The 17,670-nt window shown below is 40.2% G+C and overlaps 2 protein-coding genes across 2 annotated transcripts; one reads left to right on the forward strand and one right to left on the reverse strand.

Annotated features, from left to right (window-relative positions):
- Nucleotides 1–5: 5 nt before the first annotated feature.
- LOC124191950 lies at nucleotides 6–16,277 on the reverse strand. The gene is made up of 7 exons (XM_046585007.1): nucleotides 15,665–16,277; nucleotides 11,697–11,828; nucleotides 7,863–7,989; nucleotides 914–1,808; nucleotides 612–823; nucleotides 423–552; nucleotides 6–367 (listed from the first exon to the last, which is right to left on the reverse strand). The coding sequence occupies exons 4-7, from the start codon at nucleotides 1,758–1,760 to the stop codon at nucleotides 204–206; spliced, it is 1,353 nt and encodes a 450-aa protein (XP_046440963.1). The 5' UTR covers nucleotides 1,761–1,808; nucleotides 7,863–7,989; nucleotides 11,697–11,828; nucleotides 15,665–16,277; the 3' UTR covers nucleotides 6–203.
- On the forward strand, nucleotides 6,889–7,574 carry LOC124191951 (complement C1q tumor necrosis factor-related protein 3-like). The gene is made up of 2 exons (XM_046585008.1): nucleotides 6,889–7,048; nucleotides 7,106–7,574. Exons 1-2 carry the CDS (start codon nucleotides 6,928–6,930, stop codon nucleotides 7,537–7,539), a joined length of 555 nt encoding a protein of 184 aa, XP_046440964.1. The 5' UTR covers nucleotides 6,889–6,927; the 3' UTR covers nucleotides 7,540–7,574.
- Nucleotides 16,278–17,670: the final 1,393 nt, after the last annotated feature.

The following is a 17,670-nucleotide window of genomic DNA, read 5'->3' on the forward strand; positions in this document are numbered from 1 at the left end:
TAACTATATACAGGAGAATACTTCGGAGAATCTTATACTGTTGTTGTTGTACGTACGTACGTACTGCAGGAAAAGTACGGAGGGACGGAAGAAAGGAGGAACGGAGGGTGGAGGCATGTAACTATTAGACGAGAGACTACTTCGGAAAATCTTATTCTTTGTTGTTGTACGTACGTACGTACTGCAGAACTGGGTAGAGGCTGCTATAAATCACCTGGACGGATTTGTCTCTCTCCTTCGTGGAGAAAGATGTGGAAAGCTCTATAAAGCAGAAGGCTTCCCCAGCGTTGTTTTCTTGAATCCGTCCACAACTTACAACAACTTCCATAGAAAATTCCCTTCGTTATATTCGTGATGGTGCTAAGACCTAAAAATGAAGAGAATGTATAGAAATATCTTTAATGAATTAAATCAACTTTTACCTATCGCTTCTATCATTGCGGCTTCGCGACAGAGGGCCTCTTCTGCCAAAGTGTTATGAAAGACGGGAATTGAAACAACTCCGAATCCATTCCTCCAGATGTCTAAGATCCGCTCCTCTTTTTTGCTCGCCTAAATTTAAGCAATCATGTTATTCAATATTCTAAGTAGATTTGCATCGAGCTTTATACTTGTGATGGTTGTGACTGTGGCAGAGACCGAAATTTATGAAATGCCTCATGAAGATGTTTGTTCCGCCTGGTATCTGTTCCTTTACCGATGTAGAATATACCGCATAGAAAACGCTCGAACAATTTCTTTTCGTCCTGGGATTCGTTTAAAGGTATGTTACGAGTGTCTCTCGGGTCTAGCAGAAGATAATTACAAGATTTTTTCGCATGACCTATTGTGTCGAGTCACCCAAAATAGAGGGGAAAAAAAAACATCTCAGAATTAAATTTTTCAAAATAAGTTGGTAATTTTGGTTTATTACCCTCTCTCAATCTTGCTCTCAATGGTGTATCCGGGCCAAGACTGTTGAAATATTCAACTAACTCCCGATCTAAATCCTTAGCTGTTTTTCTGTCGTCTATTAGCCCCGGATAGTGATCCAATAATGTCTGAAGTTCTTTAGAATACACTTTTTCTGGTTGTTTTTGTTGTTCTTCTCGTTGTTGTTCTTCTTTTGCTTTGATGGGCAACCGAGGCAAATGCCGGAGGTAAATTGGCTTGGGTCCAGGACTCTTATTTTCACGTGATTTTAATTCTTCGTTAAAGAGTTCAGAGTCCATGGAATCTCCACGCCATTCGACAGAATTTCTTTTGCAAGAATTTCTTTTGTCAGAATAACTACACTCAGCTTCATGCAGGCCAACATCTGTATCAGAATCCACATAATCCTTATTCAAAAGCGGGGGATACCGCAACTCGACCAATTCGATTCCTTTTTTAGTGTCGGAATATCTGTATTCTTCAACTTCAACTGTGGCGATCGAACTGGTTCGTGATGAGTTGCAGCTGACGTAAATGGTATTGCACGCGGCCACATTAGAAGCGTTTGATGAGCTAACAACTGAATCATCTAGAGCTGTAGTGTTCGAAAAAGGGTCAGACCCTAGAAACTCAAGGTTGCAAAATGATGTTTTTAAATCCACTTCCCGATTCTTCACAAAAATACACTGAACAGACTCATCTGCTGGATCAACTGACTCATCAGCAGAAGAATCAGACTCTATAAACGCAAGGTCGCAAAGTGATGTTCCCGATTCCTCAGATTCCCGATTCCTCACAGAACTGAGCTGCACCGACTCATCTGCTCGATCAACGTGGTAATCTTCCATAGTGACGTGCCAAATCGTTCAGCAATTACGGGAACATAAACGATAAACCTATAACCAAAAATAAAGGAACCAGGTAATAATAATATACAGTTTTCCCCCCCTCAACCGAAATAATAAAAATAAATAAAAAAAAAGATTCGTCTTAATTGACGTCAACAAATCATTCGGTGGCCCCCAGTCCGTCAAGTTTTTATCAAACACAGACACACGAAAATCAAGTTTGTGTACACCAATTGGGAAACAGCAGTGTTCGGAACGTCACGGAGTTTTCAGTGACTTAGAAAAAATTTGCACGTCATACGTCATTTGAAAACCTAACGTCAAAAGTCAAAAAAAAAAAGTCAACGTAACTGCCAAAAAAAAATACGTCACCGTCATGACTTAAGTCACAAAATAAGTCATGTATTTTTACGCTATTTGACAGGTGGTTTTTACAAGTTTAAAGCAATTTTTAGAAATATTAACATTTCCAACATTGAATCGGACAACTTATTTCTTCTTATTGTTAAAATTAATGCTGCTAAGCTAAAAAGACGCTCTACTGGAGCGCTAGTTGGAATGACAGTATTATATTTTACAAACAAAGATTTAATCTGTGGATAATTATCAAGCATTCCTATAGAGGTGTCGCGATCTTTTAAAAATCGGTCTACCTCGTCATCCGGTCTGCCTGAAGGTTGAATTTCATCAAACAGCAAAAACTCTTCGGCTAAGGATGTTTTGCTTTTTTCCAAAACTGGTGAACACGTAGAGTCCTGGATCAGCTGCCTGAGTTTTATTTTGGCTTCTTCTTGGCTCCTTCTGTCTTTTATCCAATGTGCCTTAAAGCACGGATGAGTAAGTTTTACGAAAATTACAGACGAAAAAATCTTCCGATCCACGGCATTGTTCGTCAACATTGCCAGATGACGTTTTTATTTTGACTTTTTTTAAGATTCCAAATTTTTTTCACGTCAAACGTCAACGTAAAAGTCACGCATAAATTTTATTTCAGTCGCAGTCGACGTATACGTCAAAATTTGACTTAAGTCATGACTTAAGTCAAAATTTGACTTAAGTCAATTGGTGACGTTCCTAACACTGGGAAACAGATGGGGGACGTTGACGGACGTGAACAAACGCCGCATTTTAAACATTTCCAAAAGTGAAGGTCTCCTTTTTTTTCTTCTTCTTTAAAAGTTTATTGAGGGCAAAGGAAGAAGCATTAGGAATGTTATCGCTACTCCGGTATTTATCTCTTAATTGGTAAACAAAAAGCTTCCCCTTCAAAAAAAAAATCGAATTCTCGGCTCCCGGATTTACGTGTTCCTTCTCTCTCTTTCAATGCGGTTCGGTAAATCCCCATTTTGTTTTAAAATGGGGGAGAAAAACGGAGTCGAATCAGTTGCACGCAAATCTCCAGAAACCTTCTCCACTTACGACAAAGTGTTTTGGCGTGTGACGTGCACTTGCCGTGTTTCACGCCGCCTGTGAAGAGAGAAAGGGAACCGAACAAGTCGCCCAAATGCAAATTGATTGATTTTTCTCTTTTTTAAAAGATAAAATGAGATTCAAAACGTGACTCAAAAGAGAGACACAAGAGTTTGTTTAAAAAGTATCAAATTGCTGCATCAAGTCAAATAGGCAGCGTCGCCCTGCACGTAGAAAAAGGGGGGAGAGAGGGAAAAGAAAAGTTCAAAGCTTAAAAAAGAAAGAAAGAAGAAGAGCGTTGCCAACGTGAAGGCGAACGTTGGCGGGATAATTCGATCCAACGACAGCTCTCTATATATATTCCGGAGTATTAACTATGTCGACTATATCTTCTTTTTAGAGAGAGAGAGAGAGAGAGAGTGGGCCGGCGAAATGTTACCGAGGGTATCCAGCACATCAAGGAGGGAGAAGAAGACGATCGGAATGTTGGTCCGTTCTCTCTACATATAAAAATAAAGCTTCACGACCCGACCCTATAATAATAAATAAAATAACACGGCACCACCGAACGATACAGGCACGCACCGAGAAAAAGAGGAAAATAAATAAAATAGAGATGGACCAAATGGATGGATGGGTCTGTCCATTATACAAACAGGACCATCCGCACTGCGGAGTATTATACACGTTTGAATAAAACAAGAAAAAGTCACAACCCGATCTCATACAAGCAAAGAAAACAAAAAAAGAAGTAGAGAGAAAAAGCCACACATAAAGAAAAAGGGAAAAATGGAGAGAGAGAAGAGGTTGGAGATCGGTAGGAATGATTATGTCACCCCGCAGTGGTTATACAGTCTTATGCATAGTGTATATCCTTACAGAGTTATTTCCAACCCAATGTCTGAGTATTTCCCTCTGTGTGTTTCTCCCTTTTAAACAAAAATTTGGCTGATAGTACGTTTTACAGATAAAATGTTTGTGTGTGTAAATGTTCAGAGAGACTGAGAGAGAGTCTGTCTCTATCTTCTTCCTGGGTTCCATCGATCCCAGTTTTTGGACGGTGGATACGCTCGCTACTGGGTTTTGGATTGTGGGTGGTGGACGGTCGAATGCGTCTATTAAAAGAAACGGAAAAATCCTCCAAACAACAAAACATGGAAAACCCACCCCCTCCCCCCCACACACACAAGGTTTTTACTCTTTCTTCTCTTGTGGGGTAAAAACGCATGAAGAAAAGGGCAAAATAGAAACAAAGACTCACGGCGGGGGATGTACCAGAAGAAAGCAAAGAAAAAAGAGATGTGGGGGGTTATTGTGTTCCAACACAAGAGTTGGGCTCAGCCTTTTTTCCACATTTTGTTTGAAGAGCTAAGTCAAACGACATCTTTGCCGCCGCCAAACAGCTGGAAGAACTCGACTACATTAGCATCTTTGCATGAACTATCCGACCGACAGCGTGATTCCCCCATCGCTTTTTTTATGATTCCCACATACAAATAGAAAAATCAAGGATCGATTGTTGTACATAGAGAAACTCTTTGAAGTCTGCTGCACCACTCTTTCTCCAATTTTCCAAATTCAAATTACAATCCTAAAATAAAAAAGTCGAAAAGGATTTTGGTAAGACCTTTGATGGACCTGCTTCTCAAATACCTTTGCCAAAAGATAAGAGAGTCGCGGGGGTAATTATCGGTAATGGACAATAATCTCCAAGTTTCAGTGCGACAAAGCCAAAAAGAAGAAGACAAATAATAAGGTCCTTTCTTTTCTCCCCATTTTTGGCATTCATTCTGCTCCATTGAGAATGTTTCAATCATTGATAAGAAAAAGAAGGTCCCCCCCCCATTTTACGTCATTGTTGTCCTTAACACAGAAAAAAAAAAAGAAAAGAACCTGTAAAGTGCAATGAAGAAATGCACAGGAAAAACGGAATTACGAAAAAGGGAGCGGCATCCCAAGAGAAAGAAGAAGAAGAATCTGGGAATCCCACGCTGTTCACTAAGCCGACATCCTTGCGATAATTACACAACAATTTGACGTGGAGAAACAAGGGCGCGCGCAATAGAATAATCAGAAGAAAAAGAAAATGGTGTAAAAAGAAAAAAAAAAAAAAAAAATCCGAAGTGATGGTGGAACCCTCACACTGTACACACAAACTTCCGGCTGTTGTGTGGTCTCTCCTTTATAACAAAATAAAAAAAAATTGTGTAGACAGTGTTTTTCCGAGGAAACCACCAAGAAGAAGAGCGCGAAGACAACAACAAAACGAAAGGAAGAAAAAACAAGAGGGTAAAGTGGATTTCCTGATTCCGTTTCTCTTATTTTTTTATCGACCGACGAGGCCCAATGGCAAAAAGAGAAATACTGAAAAAAATGACTACTCGTTTCCTTCCAAAATTGAAAACAATGGTGGGAAATCATCTTTTTTTTTTCAGGTCTATCTTTTTATTCCTGTTTTTCTTTTTTCGCATTGAATGCTGCTGCTGCGTGATCGGTACGCGGCGGCGCCCGTTTGATTGTCTGTGTATATTTTCCAAGAAAGACACCAAAGAGAAAAAGGCGTTCCGAAGGCGGAAAAAGAAATTGGACGGAGCTGTTTGTCATTCCGGGACACGGCAAAAAGAGAAAAGTTTTGTGTGATGTGGAAATATTTTGGAACGAACATCATCCAATCTTTTTCTTTTTTCCCCTTCAGATTATTACGTCTGTACTCGACTGGACGTCTGCTAAGGTGAAACACGCTTTTTTTGGCTATGTGTTTGTGCATACACGAGACAAAATGTCTTTCCAAAAAAGAAAAAGCGAATCAAATTGGGAATCATTACACTCACACACACAGAGAGAGAAAAAAGAAAATAAGTTTTTTACGAGTTTTGTCGGTTGATACGCAGAGCGTGGCGTCAACGACCTCATCTATACGCAGATTGGGTAAGGCTAGCCAGCGATACAAATCAACTTCTTCTTCTTCTTTTCCTTAGACGCCCCATTTCCAATGCAATCCGATTGATAGCGGTGGTGGTCGAATCCGATTTCTATCCGATCTAAAGGCTCACATTTACGACACACAGACACACATCATATTCCTATATACGGATCGGATCTTACAAGGCGATACAAACACACACACAAGACCGGAATAATAAGATACAGAGAAAACAAGGAACTGCTCGCAGTAGTTTATAATAATAGTGATATCCATCAAATTCTCTTTCAGTGTGTAAAGCACGTCGTAGCCAATGAGCGTTGGATTTCAACTTTGAATTCAAAGTAAGAAATAAAATGAAAGCAGATTTTTCCGGGGGGCATTCCGGACGTAAAGTGTTGAAGGTACAACATAGAAGCCCCATTTCCTGCTTCCGCCGGTTTTATCCGTGAAAATCGCCCCCCCCCCACCACCACCACCACCATCAGCACCCCGATTGCGTATTCACTAATGAAGGGACCTTGTTAAAGCTTTAAACAGTACGTTATTACACAGTAACAAAACAGTTAACACACCACAAAGACAAAACATGTTGACATCATTGTATGATGACCCAACATCAAACAATGAAAAGGATCCATAAATTTAATAGTTTTCTTTTTGCAGTTGAGACGACGAATTTCAAGTGGAATGGAAAGGCTATTGAAAAAAAGGAACGGAGCGGGACACAATTTGTCCGCGTGATTGCGCCCCTTCGTCGTTCACGCTTTGAATAGGGAAAGAATGAATTTGATTTCAACAGACAGAACGAGTGAAATAGTCGACATTGGTAAAATGCCAACCTCATGTTCAGATCTGCAGCGAATGGGATATAAATTAAGCGGATTCTATTCTATAAAAGGATCGAAAAAGAAGATGGAAATGGTTTACTGCGACTTTTATCCTAATCGAAACGGTACGACTTGTTCTTTTTTACTGGTTACTGATTGGTCTCTAATCCTTTGATTTACAGACAAACAAAAAACGATCGGGTACGCCGATATTAAATCAGCGCCCGTCTATTTCCACGTCCAGAGAAATACGACAAGCCGCACAATTAACAGTCCAATTCCGTTCGAATTCGCGCGGGTAAACGAGGGAAATACCATGAACATAACATCAGGGAAATTCACGGCCCCGCTAACGGGAATTTACTTCTTCTCAATCACGGGGATTTGGTATAACACAAATTTACGATTTTATTTGAACGGGAATTCCTTCTGGAGAAGCGCGGGCATCGGTTCTTCGTCTGTGTCATTGACCTTCCAGTCCGTTCTGAACTTGAAAAAAGGCGATCAAATCTGGGTGCAGATTGAGGGAAACTATTTAGCTGATGACAGCAACCACTACACTCATTTCACTGGCTTAATGTTGGAGGAGCAACTCGCCGACTTTGCGATTTCGTAATCCTCCAACATGCGCAAAAACATCTTCGACTGACAACTGACCCGCACCGCAAATGAATTTTTTTCTGGGGTAATAAAAGAGGAAATGGAAGATAATTCATTCGATGCTAATTCATTAAGGAGTGGGAATTTCTTTACTGAAAATTTACTTTTAATGCAAATTTTGAATAAAACAATGAATGAATTGAAAACATTTTTGAAAACATTTAGGCCTACGTACGTCATGTGCTCAACGATTTTTCGCGCTTGTTATCTAACGGAATTATACAAAAGAGAAAAGACACAGTACGAAAAGAAGAAAGAAAACTGTGTGTTTGTTCTTACCTTAAGTTCTCAGTTGGTGCGCGTTGACTAGACGACTGGTAGACCTGGTCGACTGAAGTCATCCGAGTGTCGAAACTGGAAGATCGGTTGCGATGGGTTGCTCGAATATCAGGCTAATAGGAGATACCTAGAGAAATCACAGAATTAGTTAAATGGCAAAATAAATAACAAAAACGTGGAGAGGAATAGAACTGCTAAACAAAAATGAACTATCAGGGAAATTTCACAAACTGTCATTCAATTTCAAGCAAATCTCAATTCATTCAGATTTCAGATTCACAGCACAATCCTGCGCATAATTTAAAACTTTAGCCCATCTAATACTCGTTAACTACACTACATCTAATGACCGACATGGAATGAATCCTACATGGACGAAAGGAATGGAGCATGTCCCACAAGGACTATGGAAGAACGTTTGAAATTGTGAGTTGATGACTAATTCACGTCTTCATTAGGCTGGCAACGGAAAATCAATTGAAGAGGGTTCTGGTCACAGAATCACAGAATAACCTCGCGTTCGATAATATGTTCCACTATAATCACGTTGAGTTGGTTAGTTTTTGCACGCACACAACATCTCAATATCGTCGCACACAACGGATCTAGAGCAGATTTTTTTTTTCTGTGTGTATTCTATATGTCAAGATAGAAAAAAAGGAAGATGGATAAACAAAAAACTCTTTTGTTTCTGGGTTATATTGTTGTTGTTTTTACTCTCCATGTCGTACGTTGAAGAGCAGCACTGCCTGTCAACAAACAACATCTATCTGGCGCATCCGATCTATACATACACACACACACACACACACACTACACCACACCACACATGGCAGTAGCTTAAGGCTAGGGATCAAATCATCACTCCTTGTATGTTGTATTATACTATATATCACTTTTTTTTTTCCTTATTCGTTATAAGAAAAGAGAAGAGACGAAAGAGAGTCTAAGCTCTCTTCAAAGTGCGCGGACATTTACTGGGAGACAGCTGAGAGGAAGAAAAAAAGGGTATCCGAGATGAAATAAGAACAGAGAAACATAAAGAGCAATCTTCTCCTTCATGTGAACACAAAACATCCAGTGTATAAATACGTATCCTCTCTTCTTCATGAGTCTATCGGTTCGAATGCGACCAGTCCCACGACGTTTCCCAAGGAGAAAAAAAGGAAAAAAAAAACTCGCTAGGAATCCTGCCGATCCCTTCTCTTAGATATATGGACGACGAGCACTTTCAAGCCGCACTACATCATGAAACTTGACATTTCGTTCTCCTATTTGCCCCACCCCCTCTTCTTCTTCTTTTTCGAACCATCAAGTTTGTGAGTGAATGGTAACAGCCCAAAAAGAGAAAAGAGATCAAAAGACTTTGTGGGGGGCTCCTAAAGACAAACCAGGAATATAAGAAGAAGCAGTGTGAAACATCTCATCTTCCTCGCTGATGCCTTCCTTCGTTGTCGGCGAACTGCTATCTACACATAGCCATAGATGAAGAGTGGTGGCAAACACATGGTCAACATAACCGGGATGGAATCACTCCCCCCCCCCCACCTCCCCACTTTTTCGCCCTTCATCCACAGCCTCCATCCGGAGACATGTGGTGCCATTTCCAGCTAGTCAAAAAGGAGAAAATGCCTTGCGGTTTTTCTTTCTTTTTCTTTTCTCTTTGTTTTTAAAAGGACATTTTTAATTAACTGGGCAAGGTTACAATCAAAGCATGGTCTCCTTTTTGGTATTCTTTTTGTTTGTTTTTTTTAACTACGGGCTCCGGATGTGTGTGCAAGTTGATGGAAAGGAGACGACATGCATACGAGTCATGACCGCCAGCGGCGGCGGCGGCGGCTCAGCCTGCGCCCGTCATATAAGTGTCGGAAGTGTGGCTGGGCTTCCGACGCACAAGCCCAGCAACCAAAGACACACAAAAGACGGCGAATGAAGAAGGAACTACTAGCGCTGCTGCTGGAATTCAAGATTCCAAAAACAAAAACTAAACGAAAAAATAGAATTAAACTTAGCCGCCCTTGAGATGGGAAGGAGGCCAGTGCCTATTAAGACTTGTGTGATAGAAAATGTTTGCACGCCAGCAGTGGCACACGACGACGACAAAAAGTAGAAGTTCTTTTTTTTTTCTCTTCCTTCATTAGTGTCGATAGGAACCGGAAATATCACGTGCCTTTAGACTTTTTTTATTCTAAATTCTTTTTTTGTGTTAATTCCTTTTTTCGTGAGCGGTTTTCATCAGCAGTTGGTTGGTAATCGTTATAATATTTCTCCCTCATCGGTCAACAAAAGAAAAAAAATGACGACGACATCACACAGACAAACAGACAGACAAAAGAAAAGATGACGGATGAAAAAACAGAATTTAAACCTTCTGGCCACTAATGAAGGAATTGGCGATGAAGAAAAGAAAAACGGGAGACAACCGGAAGACAGAGAAAGGAAGGCAGATAACAAATGAAGAAGATGTTTGATATATGAGGCAATAACAAAAGCCCTTCAAATAACTAACGTGGAGCTAATTGATGGGCATCACGCACGTCCTCACACAGCTGAGCTACTAAAAGATAACGAATAACTCGTTTTGCTTTTTCTTCTTATTTTCATGAAACGGCAATTTGTTAGAGAAAACTCTTGAGCGCAATTTGACGCGGAAATATTTTTCTGCGCATGAAATGAAAAGGAGACGAAAGAATTTAGTCGATTTTGGTCGGTCCGGTTGGTCGCAGTGAGTCGATCCGTGATCAAGAGAATGTGCCAATTAGACGCTCGCCGAATGAAAACGACGTGAACGTTGTCGACATGACTAGAAATAAGAAAATCGAACGAAAAAGAAATGCTCGACTGGAGAAAACAACTTTTCCACTGCACAATTCTCCAAGCGAAAAAAAGAGAGAAAGGAGTGCCCGTTTTTTTTTCTTTCTGCTACGCTCTGCGACTCCTCCGGGATAGACTCGTTTGCCCTTTCTCTTTTTTTCTTTCACCTTATTTATAACCAGGGAAGAAGAAGGTTTTCAAGCGCCCCTACTAGACCCGGTCCCAGCTTCTCCCTCTTTCCTCCCTTATTTTTTTAACGAAGAAAAAAAGGCAATGGACTCCTTTTCATCATCATGATGAAATCGTAATAGCAGCAGGCTCATTTGAATGTCAAAGTTGATATGGGGTGACAGGGAAATAAAAAGAGGCAGAGGAAATTAACACGCAAACTCCCTGGGCTCGTTAATTCCCCCTAGGCCGCAGCCACTGAATGACACGTCTGGGTGATCGTTCTGTTAACGATTTCCATGTGAAAATCGGGAATCGGGAAAAAAGAAAAGTCTTCCGTCATCTTCTACGCGCGTTATTTGATTCCGTAGATTAAAGTAGCCACCCAACCAGCCAGTCAAAAAACGCAACGGTGGCAATGCGATACACCAAAAACAGACTCGTGTTTCGGTTTCAGAACAACATGTAAAAACAAATCAATAAACAGACGAAACTAGCTCATCTAGGCGTGGCATTGGTGTAAAGAGAGAAACATCAGTTTTAATGAAAACCGGCTCTAACACACACACACACACAAGTGAATAACCAGCACAAAAGCAAAATCCACCCACCCACCGAGACACGGACAAACAATCACGATACAATCACGGCCACACCACGGCCGCCAACTCCGGAGGAAAGAGGTGTGCGCTTAGTAGTAATCAACCGCAAGTTGAATTTACAAATAAAAAATAAAGGAAAAAGAAAAATGTGACTTTTGATAAAAAGAAAACGTCGTGGATAGGTGTAAAAAAAAAACTCGTTCAGGAAATACCAGTCGCTAGAAAAAAAAAATAGATATTCATAACTCACCATGAAAGGAGGCAAACAATGGAAAACTGGGTTGATTCTCGTCGTGTCGTTTTCGTCACTTTTCCAATGGCGGTCAATTGCTGTGACGCGGCTGTCCGAAGGGGTAGAAAAATTCCTCGCTCAGGATTCACTCTGTCGACGAAGAAGGAAAGAATTTCCATAATTAGATTTGGGCCGAGATGTGAGAAAAAAGTGACGACTTGAATCCTCTTTCATACAGTGTAGAGATACCACTGAATTTGATTCACGAGAGAGAATGTTGAGAGACGACACACACACAACTCAAGCAAACAGCATGGCAACACGGACGACGTACGCGGAGAGAGCTTTTTCTCTACCGGCTCCTTTGGGTGTATAAACAGCCAAGGAATTTTCTCATCCGGACGCCACGCGTTTCAAATAGTTTCGACTGTACAACAAGGGGAAAAAAAACAGGGAGGGCGAATAAGTTTAACCTTGATCGTGCCAAGAGAATACTATTACACAAGACGAGACCGAAATAAACAAAACAGGAAGAGAGAGAAAGAAAAAAAAAAATGAATAATCTGTTTCTCTAAGCTCCAAAAAGTTCAATTTTCTCTTATTCTATTTACTTTATATTTATGTATTTCAGTATGGGTAATGTTCCAACAACACAACTGTTTCCACCACTAAATCGTCCAAACTTCCACACCCAGCCCCCCTATTCTAAATGGTAGAAGAGAGAGGGGGGGGGGGGGGGTTGAAAGAAAGAGAGAAAAAAGCCGGGGCTCGTTCAAACGATTTTAAAATGCCCCCGTGTTGTGTAATAGCCAGTACCTTCACAAGTTCCTTTCGGCTGAGCACCGTGAAACAAAAACCGACTTCAATCGACTTGTACATTTGGCATTACATAAAATATAGATGTTTTATACTCGGAATTCCAAGGGGAGAAGGGGGGAAATAATTATTAGACAACGTCCTTGCTTTGTTGTTGTTGTTATTGTTTGCGCACCACGTGAGGTCGTGAGGGAAACCGTTTGGCCGCGATTCGATCGATTGGATTTTTTGAAAAAATGTTTCTTTTTTTTTTCACTTTGGCTGCCTGAATGTTTTTCACAGCAGCAGCAGGAAAATATAACGACCGTCAAGAGCAGGTGAACGACGACGACGACAACTGCTCCAGCACGTGCCATTCAAAGCGGATGGATTAAATAAATAAATAAATAATCAACAAACTTGTCATCAAACTGCCTAGCAACCGAAATTTTGGACGCAAGTTATTGTTGTTTTCGAGAGGGGAAAAACCCGTTTTATTTTTATTTATTTTTTAAAGATGAAACCGCTCCCGGGTTGTTTCACATTCGTGACCGACTCGTGTTCGACCTCTTCTTAAACCACCACCATCTTCTTTCAGACTTTTTTAAAAGAAACAAAAGCCAGGAACTTGTACGAAAGAAGAAGAAGAAGAAATATTTCGCTCATCGAGCAGGAGCGTTGAACTCGAAAATGGGAAAAATAAATAACATTTTTCTAACCAAATGCTCACAAAAGAAAATTCGAGAAGTCAGCTCATTCTACACTCTAGACGCCCGTGAAAACCAACAAAATGAGCCGTAACGAACAAAAAAAAAAAATTACAGGATATAAGTTTTGCAATCGAAAAAATCTGATGAGAAATGTCAAAAATGATTCTTACATTTAAAAAAGTTAATTTTCAAAAAAATCGACCAAGTTTGACCTCGTTTTCTTCTAAAAGGAAAACAATGGGCAAAATGGGAACCCCTTTTGTGGTAGTCGCTCCTCTCAGCTGATCACGTGGGTGTTACGGCCGGCCTTGAACCGTGTTTATCCCACCTCCCGCCACACACACAAACACACGGTTTTTAGACTATTTACTCTTTCTTCTCTTGTGGAGTAAAAACGCATGAAGAAAAGGGCAAAATAGAAACAAAGACTCATGGTGGGGGATGTTGTACCAGAGTGTGTAAAGCACGTCGTAGCCAATGAGCGTTGGATTTCAACTTTGAATTCAAAGTAAGAAATAAAATGAAAGCAGATTTTTCCGGGGGGCATTCCGGACGTAAAGTGTTGAAGGTACAACATAGAAGCCCAATTTCCTGCTTCCGCCGGTTTTATCCGTGAAAATCCCCCCCCCCACCACCACCACCATCAGCACCCCGATTGCGTATTCACTAATGAAGGGACCTTGTTAAAGCTTTAAACAGTACGTTATTACACAGTAACAAAACAGTTAACACACCACAAAGACAAAACATGTCGACATCATTGTATGATGACCCAACATCAAACAATGAAAAGGATCCATTTGCGCAAAGTGGATTAAGTCAAATTGTTTCCTGCTTATTTGATTCCCGATGAGAAGAGAAAATAATGCGATAATAAGAAAAGCCAGTCGGGTTAGCATTCTTACGGCCCAATTAAAAAAAAAAAAAAAAAAATACGACCAGACTATAATCATAGCAGCACAAAATTCCGGTCCGTTTGTTCCGCCCATTTGAAACAGCGCAAAATAGCAGGTGGAAGTGTGGAACTACCATTCTCCTTCTAAATTTGGAACCTTCAAAACTACAACGACAAGTCAACAACAACAACAACAGCAACAACATCTACCTAAGACTGAAAAAAAAAAAATAAAACATAAAACAAACGACTGACTCAACGTTAGTACGTACGGGATCGTCGGTCCCACTTGCCTAGAGTTTCCACCTGACTTGCTTTGATCTGATTATTATTACTATTTTCTCGGCAGGTGGCGGAAGCCCGTTCAATGCTCTTTTCTCCTAATTTCAACGTCAAAATGGCGGGACCGGCGTCCATAACTGGTCGCTATTTACTTGTACCCCAGGAAGTTGTTTCTCCTACCCTCAACAACAACAAATTGGATCCATTTTTGTGTGTTTTTTTTACAAATGGAAATTCCAAAACTTGTTGGAACAAAACAACAAATTGAAATAAATATTTAAAAAATGGGGTTTAAGTCGGTTAAGAGTTTTTTCTTTCTTTTTGGCGGATTTGGTTTCCCGAAATATTTTTTAGGTGAAACCGGCAGGCCTGTTATTTTCTACGTTATTTTTTGGTTGTTTAGTTTTGTTTTTGATTGATAGGAAAACGATAAGAGGATACACACAAAAAGGGGCCACCTCCGCAACGACCGGCGCTGATTGAATTACAAACAAAGTCAATCGACTTATTTTCTCTCTACACGCCTTCGATTCACGACCGGAGCTACACACACACACACACTCCCACAGGTCTACAAAATGGACGTCATCGACGCCGCCGAGCCATCATCTTTACCTCCTCCTCCTTTTCGTTTGAAATCGTGAGGGAATGAAAAAAGATAGGAGGATCCTGTTTTTCAAAAAGTTGAAGGGGGCGAGATTTGACCCATTTCGGGACCGAATTGTTTGTTGGCCAACACATTAACAAAGGAGAGAAAGGGAACATTACTCGTGATGGAAAACAATCACGAAGAAAGCTGACAATCGCATCGACGATTTCATCAGCAAATAAATAAAGAAATTTCTTTTTTGTTTTCTTGTCTAGCTTGTTCACGCGTGATTATCATCGCAAGAGGCTCCGTGTGGTGAACCCCACATTTTATGCGGTCGATGACGTCATCCAAACTTTCGATCAAAGTCAAATTAAGCCACCTACAGGAAAAATACGCCAACAGATGGTGTTTTTTCTCTCCCTCCAAATTACTCTCACACGCACAAGGGGTGGGTGTGTGAGTGTGTACTCCCCCTTCGGCCTTTTTTTTCTTGCGTCTTTAACTCGTCGACATCCGGCGTGTGAATTAAGTAGAGTGTGGGTAAGGACGGGAATACAAAAGTACAGAAAACATACTAAATATTTTATATCTCACACGGGATGTTGGCTACCCTCGCTAGTGTATGAAATCTGCCCACGTGGGCAGCGATTTCTAAAAACTTCCCGACAAAGTTGAAAATTCCCAATGAAAAATGAAAATTGTTAACACTTACATGTCGGTAGACTAAAGAAAACAAGGGCCAACAGCAGGTAGGAGGACAGGTGGAGTCTTCCGATCCTCGGCGACTCCCAATCCACGATTTCAAGTTGAATTTCGTGAATTTGAATTCACGATTCCGGGGGTGGAAAAAAAAAAGTATTTCTCGCCAGCCACACACAGACACAGCAGACACGTGGTGTGAGCAAAGAAAGAAGATGTTAATAGAAAAAGGATAATCCGGCTCACAGTTTTAATCCAGTTTCACGATTGAGATGGTCGTTGGCTAATCACAAACACATTGGTCAGATGGAAACACACTGGCACGCGAAACACACAAGTCTTTTCAAAATGGAGAGAAACAAACATCCAATCCGTGTGTGTGTTGTTTTGTCTCTTTTTTTACAGAACACAGACACACCAAACTCTCGCTCTTCTATTACACTCACTCACAAGACACACAAAATCACTTTGGTGGCGCAGTAACAAATGATTTTCGAATGGAGTTTCAGAGCGACATTGGACATGACCTCTCTCTGTAAAAGACTGGCTCACACTGACGCAGCAGACACCAGTGTGACCGGTCTCTAGCACAGTAGCACCACGTCCACGGGGTAGTATACATCGTGGTAGCAATAGGTGTAGGTAGCACTCTCCGTTTTTTCTCCGTTAAAATGGCAACCAGAAAAGGAAAGTCTGGTCCCCTCTTTTTTTCATTCCTTTCCTCCCTTTCCTTCCCTCGGGCACGATTTCTTCGAGAATCCAACAGCACAACGTTATCGGGCGAGCCAAATAAAAATCTCCTGTTCGGTTATTTTTTCTAATAATTTTGTTGAAACATTATGGGTTGAGATAACGTGATCACCGTCTTTTATTACTTCAGCATATTTATTTACCAGCTTCAGATAACTCTATAGGGCGAGAAATAAGTTTTGGAGAAAAAATACTACCCACCCAAAATAAAGTCAGAGGTAAAAACACTTTCCATCCCAAACGCAATAATATTCTTTTTGTAGATTCCGAAATTTGAATAACAACTAATAAAATTTAAGAAAAAATTTAACAAATTGCTAAAGATTACTATGAAGAGTGGTTTTAAATCTTTATGGCGATTTGGTAAAGCTTGAAGATAATAAGCTGAAGATAAATTTAATTGTGTAACTATGAGAGGTCATGCTCTTATAGATAATTGGAAAGATTGTAGAGACAAAATTTTTAAAAATAAACGTGAAAGATTTAGAAGCAATAGTTTTCCAGTTAGTTAGCATACCGCCGAGCCATCTAAAGCTCCGACATTTTTACCGCTCTTGCTTCGGCTATTTTGTCTAAATTATTTCAGGAGTATTTTATACAAATCTTTATTGGTGACATAAGAAATAAGTTTTTTATCAAAAGTTGTAATTCCTACCTTAATAATCGGTTTATTACCTGATTATTCTTCTATAGGAGGTGATTCTACCAAATAATCTATGTATAAATTCTGGTATAGTATAGTCGGCTTGTTGGATGCGTTAATTCCATACGCTCTAACTTTAATTTTTGTTTTCATTTTTTCCAGGACATTTTTGGGGTAAGGAAACCCATCCCTATTCATCCAAGGAAGCGGACGATTTCTCATGTGCAGATAAGCAAACAAGTTTTTTTCTAAATGAAGAGATTGTAGTTTATCCTTCGCTTTAGAATTTGCTGAAAATTTTTGCAGCACGGAACGATCGATTCATCTGGTATATCTGGTAAAACTTTACTTCTTTCAGCTAAACTTTTATAGCCAATCAAGTATCAACTGACTGCATTTCGACCGAGAATTTAGAATGCGTATCTTCATCTGACGTAGGCTAGCCCTAGCCTAACGCTACCTCAATGTTACCAGCAAAAAGTCCACTACGGTATAAGATTGCAAATACACGGTTATATTTGGATAAAAATTGTCTATTTTTCGATTTACTAGGATGACATTATTTATAAAATTAGTTGCATACGGGTATTGCACAAATAACCAATTCGTTGTTTTTATTTCATTTG

The sequence above is a fragment of the Daphnia pulex genome, chromosome 4 (assembly GCF_021134715.1).
Source record: "Daphnia pulex isolate KAP4 chromosome 4, ASM2113471v1".
NCBI lineage: Eukaryota > Metazoa > Arthropoda > Branchiopoda > Diplostraca > Daphniidae > Daphnia > Daphnia pulex.